At 49.0% G+C, this 17,002-nt stretch overlaps 1 protein-coding gene across 3 annotated transcripts in view; it reads left to right on the top strand.

Moving 5' to 3' along the window:
• The first annotated feature begins 666 nt into the window (after positions 1 to 666).
• Positions 667 to 17,002, top strand: part of RPTOR (regulatory associated protein of MTOR complex 1) — a 341,577-nt gene continuing 325,241 nt past the window's right edge. For 2 of the 3 annotated variants that reach the window (XM_073885974.1, XM_025859593.2), the window contains exon 1: positions 668 to 1,831. In XM_073885974.1, the coding sequence (XP_073742075.1) occupies positions 1,670 to 1,831 (162 nt within the window). In that variant the 5' untranslated portion in view covers positions 668 to 1,669. Of the gene's footprint in view, positions 1,832 to 17,002 lie in introns of all 3 variants that reach the window. The other variant, XM_025859594.2, reaches the window with a different exon arrangement.

The raw sequence follows: 17,002 nt of genomic DNA, 5'->3' as shown, positions 1-17,002 counted from the left end.
TGCATGCTGCATTCGGCTTTATGTTCCCTCCTTGTGCAGGAGGTCACAGTTCTGCACATATTGTAAATAAGCAATGTTTACTGGGCGCCTGGGCGGATTAGTTGGTTGAGAGTCCAACTCTTGGTTTCCGCTCAGGTCAAGATCTCAGGGTCAAGGGATCCAGCTCCGCATTGGGCTCTGCACTCATCGGGGAGTCTCCTTGAGATTCTCTCTGTCCCTCTGCCCCTCCCCCTGCTCTCTTTCTCTCTCAAATAAATAAATAAAATCTTTTTTAAAAAGCAATGTTTCCTGAGTAGAGAAATAAAGCAGGAGGCATGCCTCCATGCATCGACACCTGTAGCTTTTACTTGTTTGCACATGAAACTATATCAAAAGAAGAATAAACTGCTCAGAAAATAAGATGGATTCAATAAGAAATTGTAATCACCGAAATTAATTTTCCCCCGGGGTGTATTCCCTGGAAAAAAACAAAGAAAATCTGATTGATACTGCGGAGGATACTCGCGCAACACCCCCCCCCCCGCAACTATCTTCTTTTGTAATATTATCAGTGGTTCTTTCTGAAGCTTTTGCTGCCTTTTCAAAATCTGGAAGAAACAACGGGGGGGGGGGTCAATTCCTTTAATTTCAGGAGCATGTAGGTCCGTTTGTAACAATAAAAAGCTTTTTTCAAAATTAATTAAATTGACATAGTTTCATTTGTAGGATTGACTGATATCACGTATCTACTGAATGAACGCCATAAACTCTGGAAAGCTGAATCGTGGTAACCATAGCAACGAAGAAGGGGGACTTTCTCTTTCCGCACCCTGGGAAGCGCGGCCAGAACGCTCTGAGGAAGTTTGGCCTGTTGGTCACGCCGTAGAGCGCGATGCATGCTGGGTCTTGGTAACATGGCGTCCTCCTTGATGTGCTGATGAGAGGAGTTTCACTGCAGCTTCAAACCAGAGGGCGAAACTCTCCAAAGCCAATAAGCCCACACTACCTGTCTTCTTCGCGCCTCCGTGTCGCCCTTTTCTCAGGACTGGTCCTCAGGCAGGAGAGAGCCACGGGGCCGGAGGCCAGGACCGGCCAGGCCGCGCGGATCCGGGGCTGAGGAGCCGGCTGCGGACGAGCACGATGGGCCGGTCCTGGCCCTGGGTGCAGCAGCTCCGGCGAGTGCGGGACCCGCAGGGCTGAGAGGGGCTGCGGGAAACCCGACGCGCTCCGAACCTCTTCCGCTCGACCGGAGGCCTCCGCCTATAGTCGGCGAACCGGCACCGAGAGCAGGCGGCCTTCCTGTGCTCGGATCGGTTGAGGCGTGGAGGCCGAGAGTAGGGTCATCGTGAGGCCTGAAGTCCGTCGCGCCTTTGACAGCTTCGCTTGCAGCCCCTCCGGAGACGTACAGCCTGGGAAGCAGCCAGTGGCCTGGGGTCTGGGGGCGTGTGTGTCTGCGCGGAGCTCCTCGGTCGGCCCCGCTCCCCCCCGCCCCCCGCCCCGGCTCTTCCCACCTCCTTCGCCTTCCCGCGCAGAGTTCGGAGAGAAGGGGCTCCGCACGCTCCCCATTCATTTCTTTTTCCACCCCCCCTCTCCTGATTCTAATTTCACCAGTTCTGGTGTACGCTAGTTTTTAAGGCTGGAGGTTCTCGAGCGCTTGCTGCCAAGGACTCCCCCACCCCCTCCCCCCCTGATGGAGTCCGAGATGCTGCAGTCCCCTCTTTTGGGGCTCGGGGAGGAAGATGAGGCCGACCTCACAGACTGGAACCTGCCTTTGGCTTTTATGAAAAAGAGGCACTGTGAGAAAATCGAGGGCTCCAAATCCTTAGCCCAGAGCTGGAGGATGAAGGATCGGGTAAGTGGATTCCGGCTGCGCCCCTTGGACCTTGGTAGTTTTTTTCCACGAAGAAAGTTCCGAGCCAGAAGAGTGCCCTAGGGAAAGCAGCGTATTTTTTCCCAGCCACATGTTGCAAGTCAACTAAAAAAGCACGAGCCATTTCAGACTCTAGTTTTTGGTTGTAAATGGAACAAGGGTGTTTTGGTTGGGAGTTATGCACTGGATAATGTTACTTTAACTCAAACTAAGTTTCGGTTCAGACAATAAAAGTTAACCAAGTTCGAAAGTACAGCGTTGCAAGTGTTCCCGGACTCTTTGGTATACTTAGTGCTGTTAACACTGGAGGAGAGACACCTTGGGCTAGAATACTTGTACCCACGTGGTTAGCCTGCTTCTGTGGCTGGTTTACTTTTTTTGTCCAGGCTCTGCGAAGTGCTGTGTTGAGAAACAACATTACTGGGAAATGTTTAGCTGGTAACAAATTAATGCAAAGTTATTTTAAAGTTACAATGAACTTCATCATGGCTTTCTAAACAGCTTGTCTTGAATCCAGACTTTTCCTCCTTTTATGTGGTGTCATGTTGCCGTAGCTTGGAGACAGACTTTCTCCCCCGGTAGATTTAGAGGATGATGGGTTGGAACTTGGGCCCAGATTTTAGGGGGTCTCCATGGTGTTGGAGCGTGAACAGTGACTCACAAGCGGCTAGTAGGAAAGAAAACAGCCAATTTTGGTGAACCTGTCCTTAATTAACCTCTATTTCCTGGTCTCTAAAGCAAAAGGGTGGGACCCTCTCATCTGTGCACACTTAAAGTTTGTCTTTTTATGATTTCTCCTTCAAGACTGTATTTATTTAGACATTTCAGTGTTAGAAGAAGGGTAGTTGGTGTTACATTACAGTGTGAGTGCTCTGGGCTTATGAATATGCTTGTGTAAGATTATTGTTTTTCGTATATGATGCTGAATCTATGTAAGATCACCTAAGTTATGGTAATTCTACCATAGTCAGTCACTAGTAAGCAGTCCTTCAGTTATTGATTTGGCTTCGGAAAATTTGTTTCATCCAAAGGTAGTTTAAGGAGTAAAAGAGATGTTTATTGGAAGAGATTGTATAAAGTCTGTCTTATCGACATCTTTAATACTAATTCATAGTTAAAAGCTTTTGTGGTTGTTATGCATATATAAAAAGAAACTTATTGTAAAGTAACTGTCTAATCATTTTTTTTTTCCATTCTATTTGGAGGACTTTTTTTTTTCTTTTGAAATGTGGTTCCCTCTGCTACCCTAACCAATGCTCAAACTGTTCAAACTGATTAATGGATATATTTTTGACCTTTTAATTAAAACATTAATTTGTGAATGATCAGCATTCCCTGATAAGTTCATCGTAGGTTATTAAGAGAAAAGGTCTGAGTCTGAGTAATTACTGAGATTACTCCTTAGAAAAGAGCCAGGGGAGGACGTTTGCTGTGTCTGACCTTTGCAAGGTGTTTAATGAAGAAGAAAATCAGAAGCTGATGTTTTCAGTTCAGTGTGTGAGAGCTTGGCATCATAACAGTCCTCATCATCTCTTCCTCGGACTCAGACCCAGGGGACCTTTTAGCACCCCTGCCAGGACAAAGGTTGCAAATCCAAATGATGCTAATAGCTGGGAGGTAGCATAAGTGAAGGAAGCAGGCCAGAGAGAAGAACGCATAGGTTCAGAGATAAGTGGCAGCTGACAGTGACTTGTGTCCGATTGTCTGGAGGGTGGGTTCTGGGGAGCACAGGCCACAACAGCTGAAGGGGCAGGTGGGCCTCAGCCAGATGGCTTCCTTTCTCTTTTTTCTTTTTCTTTGAGAAGCCAGAAGACTTTTTTTTTTTTTTTTTTTAATGTGAAGCCTTCCAGTTTAAAAATGTTGGCACTCTCTCAGATGTTATAAAACACGAAGGAGTCCAACACTGCAGTTCACACAAACCCCATTTGTGGGGCTGATTCTCGCCAGTGGGTTACCTGGGTGTGACTTGTGCTCTGTTCCCTCAACACCAGACAGCCACTCCGATTCTAGGCATCTTGAGTGGCATCTTGATTCTAGGCATCTTGAGCGCGCAGGCATCCGGGCCGGGCTGTCTCCCCTGCCTCCCCCGCCCCCAGTGTGTTGGAGGAGCACTATAGTAACGCGACACGCGTGGGCCATGTGGTCCCGGAGTAGGGCCTACTCATGCCACTCGCCCTGGTACGCCATTGACTGCCCTAAACCCATACGCAGCCTCTGCTTCTTCCTGTGATCCATGTGTAACTCCAGATACTTTTATTTTGTGTGTATGTTGGTGGTTACCTATTGGTGTCCTGTTGAATGAAGTAAGGATTCCTAAAATTGACATCTTCACTAAAGTTGACTGATGGCCCTAAAAAGTTTTCTGCCTCTCAACGTTTGGCATCCTCAGAGAGAGCTACAGCACTTGCCCACTCTCAGTTGGGATTCCCACAATTTTTGTTTTGGATCAGTGCTGGTTTTCAAATGCCAGTATTATTGCATTTTAATTACTAAGCTACTGTTAGTTGAATACTGCTATTATCAAATTAGTTTGTCATTTGGTGAATTCTATGTATAATGAATGATACGTATATGCATCAATAGTATCTTTGGCTTGTAATTTGCAAATAATTAGACTTGTATAAATTACAGCTCAAAATGAATCATTCATAGGCCTGTGGCTAATGCTGATGTGTATACATGTTCCCCATTTGTGTTTTGCTGTGATACTTTATGGTTGTCACCAAGTTCATTCTCCTACTGGAGAGTGGGCATGTGGGAACATTTGGTCTCAGATTCATCTTTACCACACACGTGTGGGACAGAATCAGGGAGGCTAGAGAGCTGTTGCTCCTAAAATCACAGACACACACACACTGTACCTACACGTGGGTAGGAGACGTAGGTATAAAATGATGAGCCATTTCTCAAACCCGTCTCTCGACTCATTGTCACCTGGCTTTGTAAGCTGTACTTTGAATCAGCCATGGAGGAAGCCGAGTGGATGCATCAGAGTACCGTATGGACAGTAGACGGGTAACCCTACATCGCTCACCTTGCATCCTCTCTCATCTACTCCAGTTAGGCTCCCTGCCTGGCATTGAGACCACGCTCCACAGGCCATCATTGGTTGCTAAATCTAAACGTCACTTCTCTGTCCTTACCTTGTTTGTGCTCTCCTCAGCGTTCCGCAGTGGGCCACTCTCTCCCCCCGAGACTCTCCTCACCTGCTTCCTTGTCTTCCCGAAACTCCGGGTCTCCCTCCGGGGTCTCATCACTCCTCCTCAGACCCCTTTGCTGTTTGACAGCTCAGTGTGGAGCGCTCTAGAACTTGATCTTGGGCCCTCCCTCTTTGCTGTGTAGGCCTCTCACCAGCGGGTCTTGTCTAGGCTCATGATTTACGTGCGGTTCACGCACCAGTGACTCGCACATCTGAGGTCTTCACTTCTGACCTGGCCCTGGAGCTCCCGAGCACCCGCTCTGCTTTAGCATATTCTCCGCCTCAGCACAGGGCCACCGCCCCCACTCAAGTGTTCATGCTGTCAATCCAGGGTTTACCCGTCCGTCTTTCCTCCTCCCCTCCTCATGGCCCTGTCCAGCTCACAAGTAGAGCCTGTCAGCTTTGCCATCAAAGTGCATCTTACATTGGACCGCCTCGCTTTGTCTCCACCCATTGCGAGCCCAGTCCAGGCAGCTGCCATCTTTTGTCTGGATGACCAGACTTGCATCCTGACCCGTCTCCCCACATGCATTCTGCCCTACAACTGATTCTTCATGCTGTGGCCAGAGGGATCTCTCACGGGTGTAAATCAGATTCTGTTACTTCCTGACTGGCCCTCTCCTGGCTTCCCAAGTGCTTGGAGGAGAATGCGGATGCCTCACCCTGGTGCTCAAAGCTTCGTGATCTGGCCCCCCCTGCCTTTTCTGCTTCCTGGATGGAAAGACCTGGAACGCTCTATCCTCTGCTCTTTGTACGCCTGGCTCCCTCTGGTCCTCCTCTCTCAGCTGCTGGGTCACTTCCTCAGAGAGGCCTTCCCAGATTATCTCATCTAAAGCAACTCCCCAGCCACTCATGAGCACTTGCTTTCTCTGGTATTTTTAGTTATATCCTCACCCCTGGACCTGAGTTTTCTGTCAGGCCGGTGCTTCGCACATGGTGAAGACAGACTGCAGAAAAAATGCATAGTTTGCAAAGGGCTTCCACAGAGGGTGTGTTCTTTAAGGCTGCCAGCACCTTACCTGGGTGGGAAGGGTTGTCTCCAGGTGACGGGTGAGGAGGTGAGGCCTTCATTAAGTGGCTTGCCGAAGGGACCGAAGCTGGATGGCTAGCAATGAGGGAGGCGGACTTGTGAAGCAAAGCCTAGAATGGTGTCACAATGTGCCACTGAAAAGTTCACATTGTGAGGCTCTGGAGTCTATAACCAAGTGTGTTGGGAAGGTGGCTGGGGTGGTGGTGGGGATATAAAACCAGACAGAGAACAGTGCCAATGCTGCAGCTCAGCCGTTCCTGCGGTGGGCTCCAGGCCCTGGGTTCCCCTGACCCCTATTCCAATGATAGTATAAGGCAGGGGCGCCCGGCTGGCTTAGTCGGTGGACCGAGTGACTCTTGATCTTGGGGTCATGAGTTCAAGCCCCACGTTGGGTGTAGAGATGACTTAAAAATAAAATCTTAAAAAAAATAATAATGCAAGGTAGCACTGGCCTTTCGTACTCTCTGTGTTGGGATCTGCACAGATGGTGCAGATGTGATGTGGGTAAACCCCTGGCACCTTCGCAGGAATCAGGGTGGTGGCACCGGACGGTGCTGGTCCACTGTTTTCTTCACGGCTGTGCATTTACAGTAAAGAATTCCACTCCACTTGAGAATGCCTTTGATGGTGCAGTAAAACGTATTGGTCTTCTTGATCTTGGCTCCGCGGTGCCCGCCTTCCCATGCAGTGCGCCCGCTGCCCTTCTGCCGAGGGGTGTGTGTGCTGCACCTGACAGGCTAACGAGCAGCTCTGGGCTCTCAGGCTTGGGTCTGTGGCAGGTGCGTCTTGAAAATGAACAAAATGAGCTATCACTCCAAGGAAAAGACCAACAGGATTTGTTGCTAGGGATAAAATTTGAGCTTTCAGGTGAAAATCAAGAGTTTTGGAGAACTGGTGTCTGCCACGGTGAACTTCCCAGCTTCCCACACTTTAGACTCTTCCAATGAGACCGTGGTGGTAGAATGAATAGGATTTTTTTTTTTTTGGATGTGAAATGTAGAACAAAGTGTGTCCACATTTGGAACATCTGCATAATTCAGTGAACCAGTATTTCCAGATGACCAGTCCATGATATCACAAAATCATCCATGGGCAAAAGATTTACTCAAAGTGAGGCCAGTGGATTTTAACATAGTGAGGGATAAAAAGCCCAGTCTTCGTCTAGGTTTGGTATCCTATTTTGTGTTCTGTGCAGATAGATTGCCGCTAACCCTTAAGAAACTACAGTTACTGAGTTTTGACTTGAAGTGAAAGAAGAATATTCTCAGTTATTTGGATATGCTGGTACTTCTTCTCTTTTGGCCTGCACATCTTTGTGAGGTCAGAGTTTGTGCATCTACTTTGACCAAAACAGTGCGTTACAGCAGACTGAAACAGAATATGGAGTCCAGCTGTCTTCTGTGAAGGCAGACGTTAAAGAGATTTGCAAAAAGCTGTCACTTATCTAATGATTTTTTGAAAATACAGTTATTTTTCATAGAAATATCTATTTAAATATTTAATGAGTTTATAATTTTTAAATGAATGAATGAAGAAATACATTCCTTTTTTTTTTTCCTTTTTGGCCTTAACCTCTAACATGGAATGTACTGAGAAGTACTGATAAGAGCTCATAGAATAAGCTCTTTGGGAGTCTTCAGTAGTCTTTGAGCATAAGTAAAGGTGTCCCATCATCAAGAGTTTGAGACTCGTTTGTGTAGTTAAAAGAAAGTGGGCGTCAGACTTAAATTAGGAAGCAGGGCTTGAGGATATCAGGTGGTTGGCCAAAAATATCAAGCAGAGAGGACCAGAAATTAGGTAGCAGACCTAAAAGGGATCTGTTAGGCCCTTTCCATTCTGGAGCTTGTGTTTGTGAAGAGCTCTGTGGGGTTGTGAAGGCAGTCGCCTGATATGTAACCATTAGGGCCTCCGGCTGCCCCGGACCCCTGGCATGTGTCCTGGAGGGGATCACTCTGTTGCTTACCCAGTAGTGTCTTATCCTGGGAGTGAAGGAACATCTGTCCGAGTATGGCAGGGGAAAGTAGCCAGAAGTCTTTACTTCAGTACAACAAAAGTGTATTGCTCTCCTGTAGGGTGCTATGCTCTCTGGAACCCTAGGATCTAGTAGGACGGACAGACACATCAACACCAAATTTGTAATACACTGTCATGTGTGCTTACAGGTGAGAAGGGCATGATTATAGGGAAAGCTTTGCACTGATATTAAGTAAGTAAATTATTTGAATTGAACTGCATTTATGAAACATACAGATCCGTCCCATTGACCCAGCGTGGAACTCTCAGCATCGAATGACAGTTGATGTGCTTGATGGTGGGGAGCTGCTTATGGATTTAAGGGGGGGCGATATCATACAGAGATTTGTGTTTTGAAAGGTATTTTTGACCGTGGGTGGAGTGGAGGGTTTGGAGGGGTGGGACCGGAGGTGGGAATGCCAACTGGAAAAGGGAGTTTTGGGAATCCAAGTGAGAAACCATGCCCAAAGCCAGGCAGCCACAGCAGGAGGGCGACTGTCGAGGTGGTGGGATCTAGAGGCTGGTCAGGCCTTGCAGGTTAAAGAGCGGGTGGCCAGTGCAGGCACCCTCTCTCTGCACTTGAAACATAGGAACTTGCTGTTGGCATTCGTCATGGGAAGCTCAGGAGCCACAAAGGGACCATCTACACAGATTTTTTTTTTTTTTAACCTGCTTTAAAAAATGTGCCGTGTTCCATTTTGAACAGTGTGCCGTGGAAGAGTCCTGAAATGGATAAGAACATTTCTCCTCATTATCACCTTGTAGAATTCTAAAGCTAGAGTTTTAACAAGATAGCGTGTGGATTATATATAGATGGTGTCCTCCAGGTTTCTGACTCTTTCCTCCTTTTATTCCGAAGACATTAAAAAAGTACTTGGGGCATCTACCATACTTGTTTCAGTAGAGCTGAAGTTTGACACCTTTTCTTTTTGTAAGTTAAATATATAGAAAATGCCATCCCAGGAAATGTTTGACATGATAATTAATGCTTTAATCATGTTCTTGAGCCTCAAGTTGTCAGACAGGTGCAGCTCTGCCGGAGCAGGGGTGGGGTGCGGGGGTGTGCCCCCAGGCGGCCGTGGAGAACATGTGATCATTTGACCACCCCCTTCCTCCCCCGCCAATTAACTTTCAGATGTGGCTTTTGTTCTTGACTTGCACTATTGTCTGTTTTTTGGTTTTGATGTAATCTCAAACTTACAGAAAAATTGTAAGAATAGTACAGTGAATTCCCCTATACCCTTTACCCAGATTCACCAGTTGTTTACATCGTCCCTCATCTACTTGATCATTCTCTCTGTGTTTCTCTATGTAGGTCTGTACTTTCCTCCCATGAGTGGTTGAGCAGTAAGTTGGAGGCCCTGTGCTCCCTCAGGCCTTAATGTGTGTAGCTCCTGCGAGCAGGGACTCTCTTACGTAACCACAGGATAGTTGTGAAAGTCAGGACGTCTGTCATTGATATGTTACTATGATTAACCCACAGTTCACACTCGCGTGTTGTCATTTGTCCCGGCACTGCCCCTTTCTTAGCAATTTCTGCCCTCCCCGCCCCCGCTCAGGGTCACCCACTGCCTTTCATGGTCTTGTCTGTGTAGCCTCCTTTAATCTAAGGGAGCTTCTCAGCCTTTCTTAGAATTTCTTGCCCTTGACAATCTTTTCTAGTGGTACAACACACTAATGTCTGTTAATCCTTTGTAAGTGTGCCGCTCGGTGGCATCAGGTACATTCACTCTGTTGTGCAGCCATCCATCGTCTGCCTCCCAACTTCACCATCTTCCCAAACTGAAGCTCTGTGCCCCTGTTCCCCTCCCAGCCCCCGGCAGCCGACATCCTACCGTCTCTGAATTTGTTGACCTTGATATTTTTCAAGAGTGCCGGGCAGTTACTCTGTAGAATATCCTCAGTTTGGGTTTGCCTGATGTTTCCTCCTAGGCAGATTCAGCATGTGTGCGTCTTGGGTCACAGTGCAGTTGAAGTGATGTGCTGTCTTCAGAGCATCGAATCAGAAAGCACATGGTGCTGGGGGGCGTCTGGGCGGCTCAGTCGGTTAAGCGTCCACCTCTTCATCTCAGCCCAGGTCATGATCTCAGGTTGTGGAAGTGAGCCCCACATCACCGGGCTCTGCTCTCAGCGGGGAGTCATCTTGAGATTCTCTCTCCCTCTCCCTCTGCCTTTCCCATGCTCATGCTCTCTCTTTCTCTCTCAAATAAATAAATAAATCTTTAAAAAAACAGAAAGAAAGCACATGGTTTTGCTTTCTTCCAGTATTGTTTCTGGCTCCACACTTGCCCCAGAGTTTCTGAACTGATAACCCAGGCACTTGGGGAAGCAGACCTACTAAGGGGTTAATATTTACTTACATTGTTGTTTGAGGCACACTGTACATACAGTGAAATGCCCAGATCCTAACTAGTAGAATATGCTATTCAAAGTGAGTTTCCTCGTGTTGGGTGTGGAAATAATGCTTATCTGCATTTAGGACCATTCACCTCTCCGCGCTGAGTCCGGGGTTGTGTATAAGCAGACACAAGGCGTGGGTGTGGCCCTGAGGAATTTGTATCTGATTTGAGAAAAATGACATTCTTACACAAAATCAAAGAACAATGCAATAATTATGTATCTGCGCTTGAGTCACAAGTTAGTGATTTCACAAATTCTGTTGGCTGGACATTTCTCCCGTGTCTGCACTCCCGAGGCGCTTGGCTGAGCCTGGTGCTGGATGCTGAAGGATAAGTGAAAGTGTGCGTAGGTCAGGGGGTTGGGCTGTGGAGAGGGGAAAGGATAGTTAAGTCACAACTCATTTCTAGAATTCAGTAATTCAGCTAATGTTTGTCTAGTGCCTCTCTGTGTCACGCAGGGTGCTAAGTGTGGGTGATTCATTGCTGAACAACTCCTGCTTTTAAGGTGTTTACCAGTTTTGGGGGGAAGATGGGTTGACTCAACAGGAAGCGGGGCATTGGGCTGGTGGCGGCTGCATATGGAGTACGGGAAAGGCCTCCTGGAAGACTGGCACTCTGACTCAGAACCTGGAAGGGAACAAGTTTGCCGGGCAGAGAAGGGAGAGGGAGGGAGGGCCGGGCTGAGGAACTGGTGTGTGCAGAGGTGGGGAGGTGAGAGAGCATGGCCTCTGGGAAACTGCCCTTTGCCGAGGCTAGGCCTCCTGGTGCAAGGTTTCCCTCCTTGCTTCCTAAGGTGGCGCCGGCCACCCACCACCCGCCTGCTGTATTTCCCCTCAAACACCAGGCTCTGTATTTGGTTTGTCAACCCCACTCACCAGGGACTTGGTTTTTGTTCACTGCTGCACCCCAACTTCTCACACAGTGCCGTTTGGTAGAAGTTACTCAATAATTATAGGTCAGGTGAAGAAACGGGGCTGGGACTGTGCTAAGAGACGTGGTCAGGGCCTCTGCACATGGACTGGTGGAAAAGGCAAGTCCTGACAGGCTTTACAAAGCCCTAGGACTTTGGATTTTGTTTCAAGGACCATTAAGAAATGCTTTAAAGCAGGGCAGTGACATAATTAGGATTTTAGAAAGATTTCACTGGGTGCAGAGGGAGAGAGAGAGAGAACGGGAGGGAATGTGTGTTTTGCGTGCGTGCGTGTGTGTGTGTGTGTGTGTGTGTGTGAAGAGAGGGGTGTGTGTATGTGAGAATCTGTGTTGGGGAGGGGGCATGGGTCAGGAGTGCACGGAGGGTGGGGAGGTGGGGACTGAGGAAGAGCAGGCTGCAGCTGAGCTCGGCCAGTGCCAGGGAGGGGTAGGGGGCCCCGAGAGCCCCCTGAAACAGAGGATGGGTGGCGCTTGGTCACCGATGGGGTGCAGGAGGTGACAGAGCGACTTGCAGGCTTTGGCTGGATGTAGGAGAGAGAGGGGCAAGCTACTGTGGGCATTCGGGAAGGGAGAGAGCATGCATCTCACTCTGAAAATTGGAGAAAATTTTCTTTAAAGAATATTTCAGTGGGAAATGTTGAAAGTGTTGCTTAAAATGGGTCCCTCCCAGGCCCCTGTTCCCCTTGGTGCCTGGTCTTCATTCATCCCTGCTGTACCCTTGTCCTCCTGCTGTAGCTGCTGGTGGTGAGCTACGCGGTGAATATTGTTCAGTTCGGTGTTCTCTTGGATAACTTCTTCTTTTATCCTTAAAAGTTGATCAGACCAGCGGCTTAAAGACACATGAGACTAAAAGCACTGTCAAATGTAAATTAGACATTTCCTTTTTCTGCGCTCCCTCTGAGCCCTGGCTCAGGTTCAGAATTAGCTTCTGTGGAGCCGGGAGCAATTCAGAGATACAAGTTGTCTTGTGTTTCTTTCCCGTATTGATATCCTGAATACCCTGGCGTGTTCACGCATGTCATTGCACGTCCTTCAGCTGCGTAGTTGATCACCGCACGCTGGGAGTGCCCTGTGCTGGGTCCCCAGCCTGGCCTCATGGTGGCGGCGCCTGGCTCAGACCTGCAGTGGGGCTCAGGCCCCCTCCGGAGAGCTCCCGCTGTCTCTCCCATCACGCACGCAGCGCTTCTCCTGGGAAAGCATCAATAACTGGTCAGCCGGCGGGATGCCCAGAAGAGTTTCATCCTTTAAATAAAACTTTATATTGGGAATGGTTTTAGTACTTGAAAAATATTTTAGCATTTTTAGCAGACAAACCCTTGGAAACTTGTTTTCCATAGGTAAAAACATAGTGAGAATAAAAATTATATAAAGTCACACTTTGGCACTGTTAAAATTTGGTGTATTTTCCACTTCTCTGTCATTCCTCTTCCCCTTTCCTGCAACCAAGATGATACTGTATGTGTCACTAAAGGACTATTTTGAATTCCCCCTTACCCTTATAGGATCTGAAGCATAATAATAAAATAAACACTCAGGAAACCCCCACGACACCCAAGAACTAGATCAACATTAACACTGTCCCAGCTACCAGCTTTAACATCTTTTTTGCTTCTGGGAAAATAATAGCAGACAGTCCTTGACTTAGGATGGCTCGACTTAAAAGTTTTCGACTTTACGAATGTGTGAAAGTGATACGTGTTCAGTAGAAACCCTCCTCGCGATTTTGAACATGGATCTTTCCCTGGGCTGGTGTTGATACGTGGTCCGATCCTCTCTCGTGATGCTGGGCAGTAAGCGTAGCCCCGTGAGCCAGCGATCAGCAGGGTCAACAGTCAGTACGGTGACAGCCATCCTGTCCCTACACGGCCACCGCTTGTCACCGTCTGTACAGTGTTCACTGAATGACACCAGATGGTCAACACTGTATGGTGAGATAGGCTTTGTGCAAGACGCTCTTGCCCAACTGTAGGCTGACGCGAGTGTTCTGAGCACTTGGAAGCTGGGCTTAGTTGAGCTATGACCGTAGGTTAGGTGTTGTGATGAGTTTATTGGGACGTAACCCCATTGTAAATTGAAGAAGGTCTGTACTAGCTTTGTTTTAAGTCATACTTAACTGTGTGCCTTCACACAGTGTGTGTGAAGTTTTCCATATCGACAGCACCTTTAATTACTGAACAATTACTGTGTGTCTGGGTTTTCCATATCGACAGCCCCTTTAATTACTGAACAACCCTGTGAGCAGGTGCATTTATAGTTGAGTGGACTCAGGCAAGAGAGGTTAGATAATTTGCCAGAGGTCACCTGGTTAGTGAGGGGTGGAGCCCAGCGTTATCCTGCCTCTCAGGCAATGGGGCCCCGGGCGGGAGAGCTGCTTGGGGCACCGCCATTTATTCACTGCTCACGTATTGTTTGCTGAGTTGCCGGCTAGCCAGTGAGCACCAGTCCCTGGGTGGGAAGGAAAGGGGAGTGTGAGCTGGTCCCTAACCCTGGGAGCACTGTCAAGTCAGTGCACGCACCGACCAGCTTGGCAGATCAGACTGACGTTGAGATGTTTAACTAGTGGTTGCAGACTGTGTGGTCACTCAGTGGAGAGGAGTGGGGTGACCGGGAGCTAGGGAGGGGTTTTGGAAGAGGGGTCTGGTGGAGGAAGGCTTCCGGAGGAGGTAGGCACGGAGACGGGGAGGGCTTGGCAGGCCAGGGCGGTATGTGGGGGGCGTCCGGTGTCGGTGAGGGGTGTTTTTAGTGAGAGGGGGGGGGGGGGCGAGCCGGGGGGGGGGGGGGCACTGGCTGTGTCAGGCACTGCATCACGCTGCTTTGGGTGCCCGGCAGGAGGCGTGACCCTTTTCTGCCGTGAGGGAGGTTTGGAGAGGGCTGAAGGCCGCAGTGGGCACAGTTCTGATTGGCGCACATTGGTGGACCGCCTGCAGGAGCTGTTCACTGGGAGCGCAGGTGGTGGGGCCTCGCTCACAGGCCAGGTGAGGCAGAAGAATAGAGCTGGGGGGCATGCTCATCAGGGAAACCATGGAAGCCGGAAGGCGGGGGGATGGAGTGGGGGGCTGGGGGTGCAGCATGGGGGTGGGGAAGGGGGGCTGCCCAGAGTGAAGAGGAGCTCTCTGGTGTGGAGCAGCGCCATGGGCACTTGGAGCCAGGTCTTTGAAGGCCTGAATGGTACGGTAAAGACAGGACGTTTATTTGGGAAGCCACAGTCTCTGAAGGTTTTTGAGTGGGGGTGGGCCATGATGTATGGAGTCGGAACAGTCTGTGAGAAAGGAGAGGATCATGGGGTTTGGGGAATAATTTGGGGAAAGAAAAACTGTGAGGTATTTTTTTTTTAATGAACTCTTTTTTATGATAGTTTTAGATTTATAGAAAAGTTGAGAAGATAGAGTTCCCATATACTTTGTAGCCAGTTTCTGCTGTTCCTAACATCTGACATTAGGATGGTACATTTATCACAGTCGATGAATATTGGTAATGTTATCATCGCTAAAGCCCACGCTTTATTCAGATTTCCTGCATTTCGCTGTTATCTGCCCTCTGCCCCAGAGCCTTGCCCAGGACGCCACACTCCATTCAGCTGTCACGCACGTCTCCTTCGGCTCCTCTTGGTAGCGGTGGTCTTTCAGCCTGGTTTAGGGTGACTGACAGTTCTGAGGGGCACTGGGCAGGGGTGTGTCTGATGACTGTTACATGAGAAGGGGTCCTAGGTTTGGGGAGGAAGAGCTTGGAGGGAGAGTGCCCTTCTCACCATGTCATATTAAGGGTTGGTGCTCTCAACGTGACATGTCACTGGATGTGACCTTGACCACCTGGCCGAGGTCGTGTTTGTTAGTTGTCTCTACTTGTTCTGCCCCCCACCCCCATTGATGTATGTCTAGAAATACTTCCAGATGTAATCATCTCTGTATTAAGCTAAACATGCATTTATAGTGATGTCTTCAAGTCTGAGCTGTTTTGTTTTTTGTTGTGTTTAAATCTGGAACCAAGAGATTAGTAACATCAAGTGAACTCAGAGAAAGACGTGTTTCTGGGGGAGGAGAGCTAATGAACTTGGGTTTAGACAGGTTGGGTTTGAGGTTCCCTGAAACTTAAAGACATGAGTCAAGTTTGGAGAAATAAATTTGGAAACTGACTCCATAGGGGTGATGCTAGATGGTACGAGTTCTTGAAGGATGAAGATGGAGGTTGTCCAGTGGGGAGATCAGAGTTGAGGAGAAGGGGAATCATGTGGCTTCACAGAGGCCAAGGAAGAGAAAGACTTTTTTGGGAAGCAGTTGACCCATAACATTTCCTAAGTGCTACACTCAGTGTCTGCCAGTTCGTAGCCCCTTGGCAGTGAAACTTCTTTCCAGTTTTAATCCTGGCTCCTGCTGAAGGGACAGCCCTTGGTGGGCCAGGGTTGGATGGCTGGCCCCAGGGTAGCCACATCCTAAGGCTGGTGGGCATGAGAAGATGAGCTGGAGCCATCTGGTTCTCCCATAACGGTTTGAATTGGGACACATCCGTGGGAACAGAGTTTGGGTCTGGGCTGTAGGAGGTCGCGGTGTGCTCTGAGTTATGGGCAAACATGACCTGGGAGGAAGCAGTTGGTGCAGGGACAGAAGGCAGGAGGCGCAGCGTGGGCTGGGTCATGGCAGCGATGGAGGACTGGGGAGCAGCTCCACGCCTGGGTCATCCTGCCGCCTGGCCCTGCGTTGCTTCTGCCCTTTCTGAGCTTGGGACCTTTTGCATTCTTCTGGGTCCTATGTTAGATATCCTTACGGAACATAGTTGCTTAGGGTCATGGAAGTGAGCCTTCCATTTTCAAGTTCATTTTTAGTAAGTTTCCCTGAAGCCCAAAGGAAAAGTTCATATCTTAAGTGCTCTGTGAATCGTCACTAAGTGAACACACACATGACCAGCACCTGGCTCAGGAAACAGAGCACAGCGACCATGACCAGCCCCACCCGAGGCTGCTCTCCGGCCTCCGTCCTGCTGGGAAGCCACTCTCCTGCCATCTGCACTTGGACAGTGCGACTCTTAGCACTGTCTCTGCGATCCCTGCGGGCACTTACTCGTTCTCGCTGAGCGCGGTGCCCTTGCGACTCTCTTACTGTTGGCAGACACTGGGGTCGTTCCCAGTGTTGGGGCTCTTCCGGGTGCTGCAGAATATTCTTTTCCGTCTTTTGGGAAACACAGATACTTATTGCTCTTGGGTGGAATGGGGTGCTGGGTGACAGAGAATACATGTCATGGGCTTTCAGAGCGGCCGTGCCGTTAACATGCTTGCAGCGTCGTGCTGGACTCCAGTCGTCCACATTCTCGCCGACACTCGGGGTACGCACTATCTGGCAAACTTTGTAGACGGAGACCCGTGGTCCTCATTCACAGGGAGCTAGTATTCTAATTCAGAGGGCCGACACTGAAGATGGTGCTGGACATGTCTGTCCCACAGGAGAGACTGTAAATATTTGTTGCACGGTGGAGCCAGGGCCGTCGGGGACTTCTGAGAAGTTTTGGCGGGATAGGGAATTTAGTAGAAGCTGAACTTCTGAGGAGCAGTTGTCAGAGAGGTGAGGGGACAGAGGCAGGGGTCACGGAAC

The sequence above is a fragment of the Callorhinus ursinus genome, unplaced genomic scaffold (assembly GCF_003265705.2).
Source record: "Callorhinus ursinus isolate GAN/ISIS: 27379988/994484 unplaced genomic scaffold, GSC_fseal_2.0 scaffold68, whole genome shotgun sequence".
NCBI lineage: Eukaryota > Metazoa > Chordata > Mammalia > Carnivora > Otariidae > Callorhinus > Callorhinus ursinus.
Note: the sequence above shows the minus strand (reverse complement) of the source record. Positions and strands in the feature narration are given on the sequence as shown.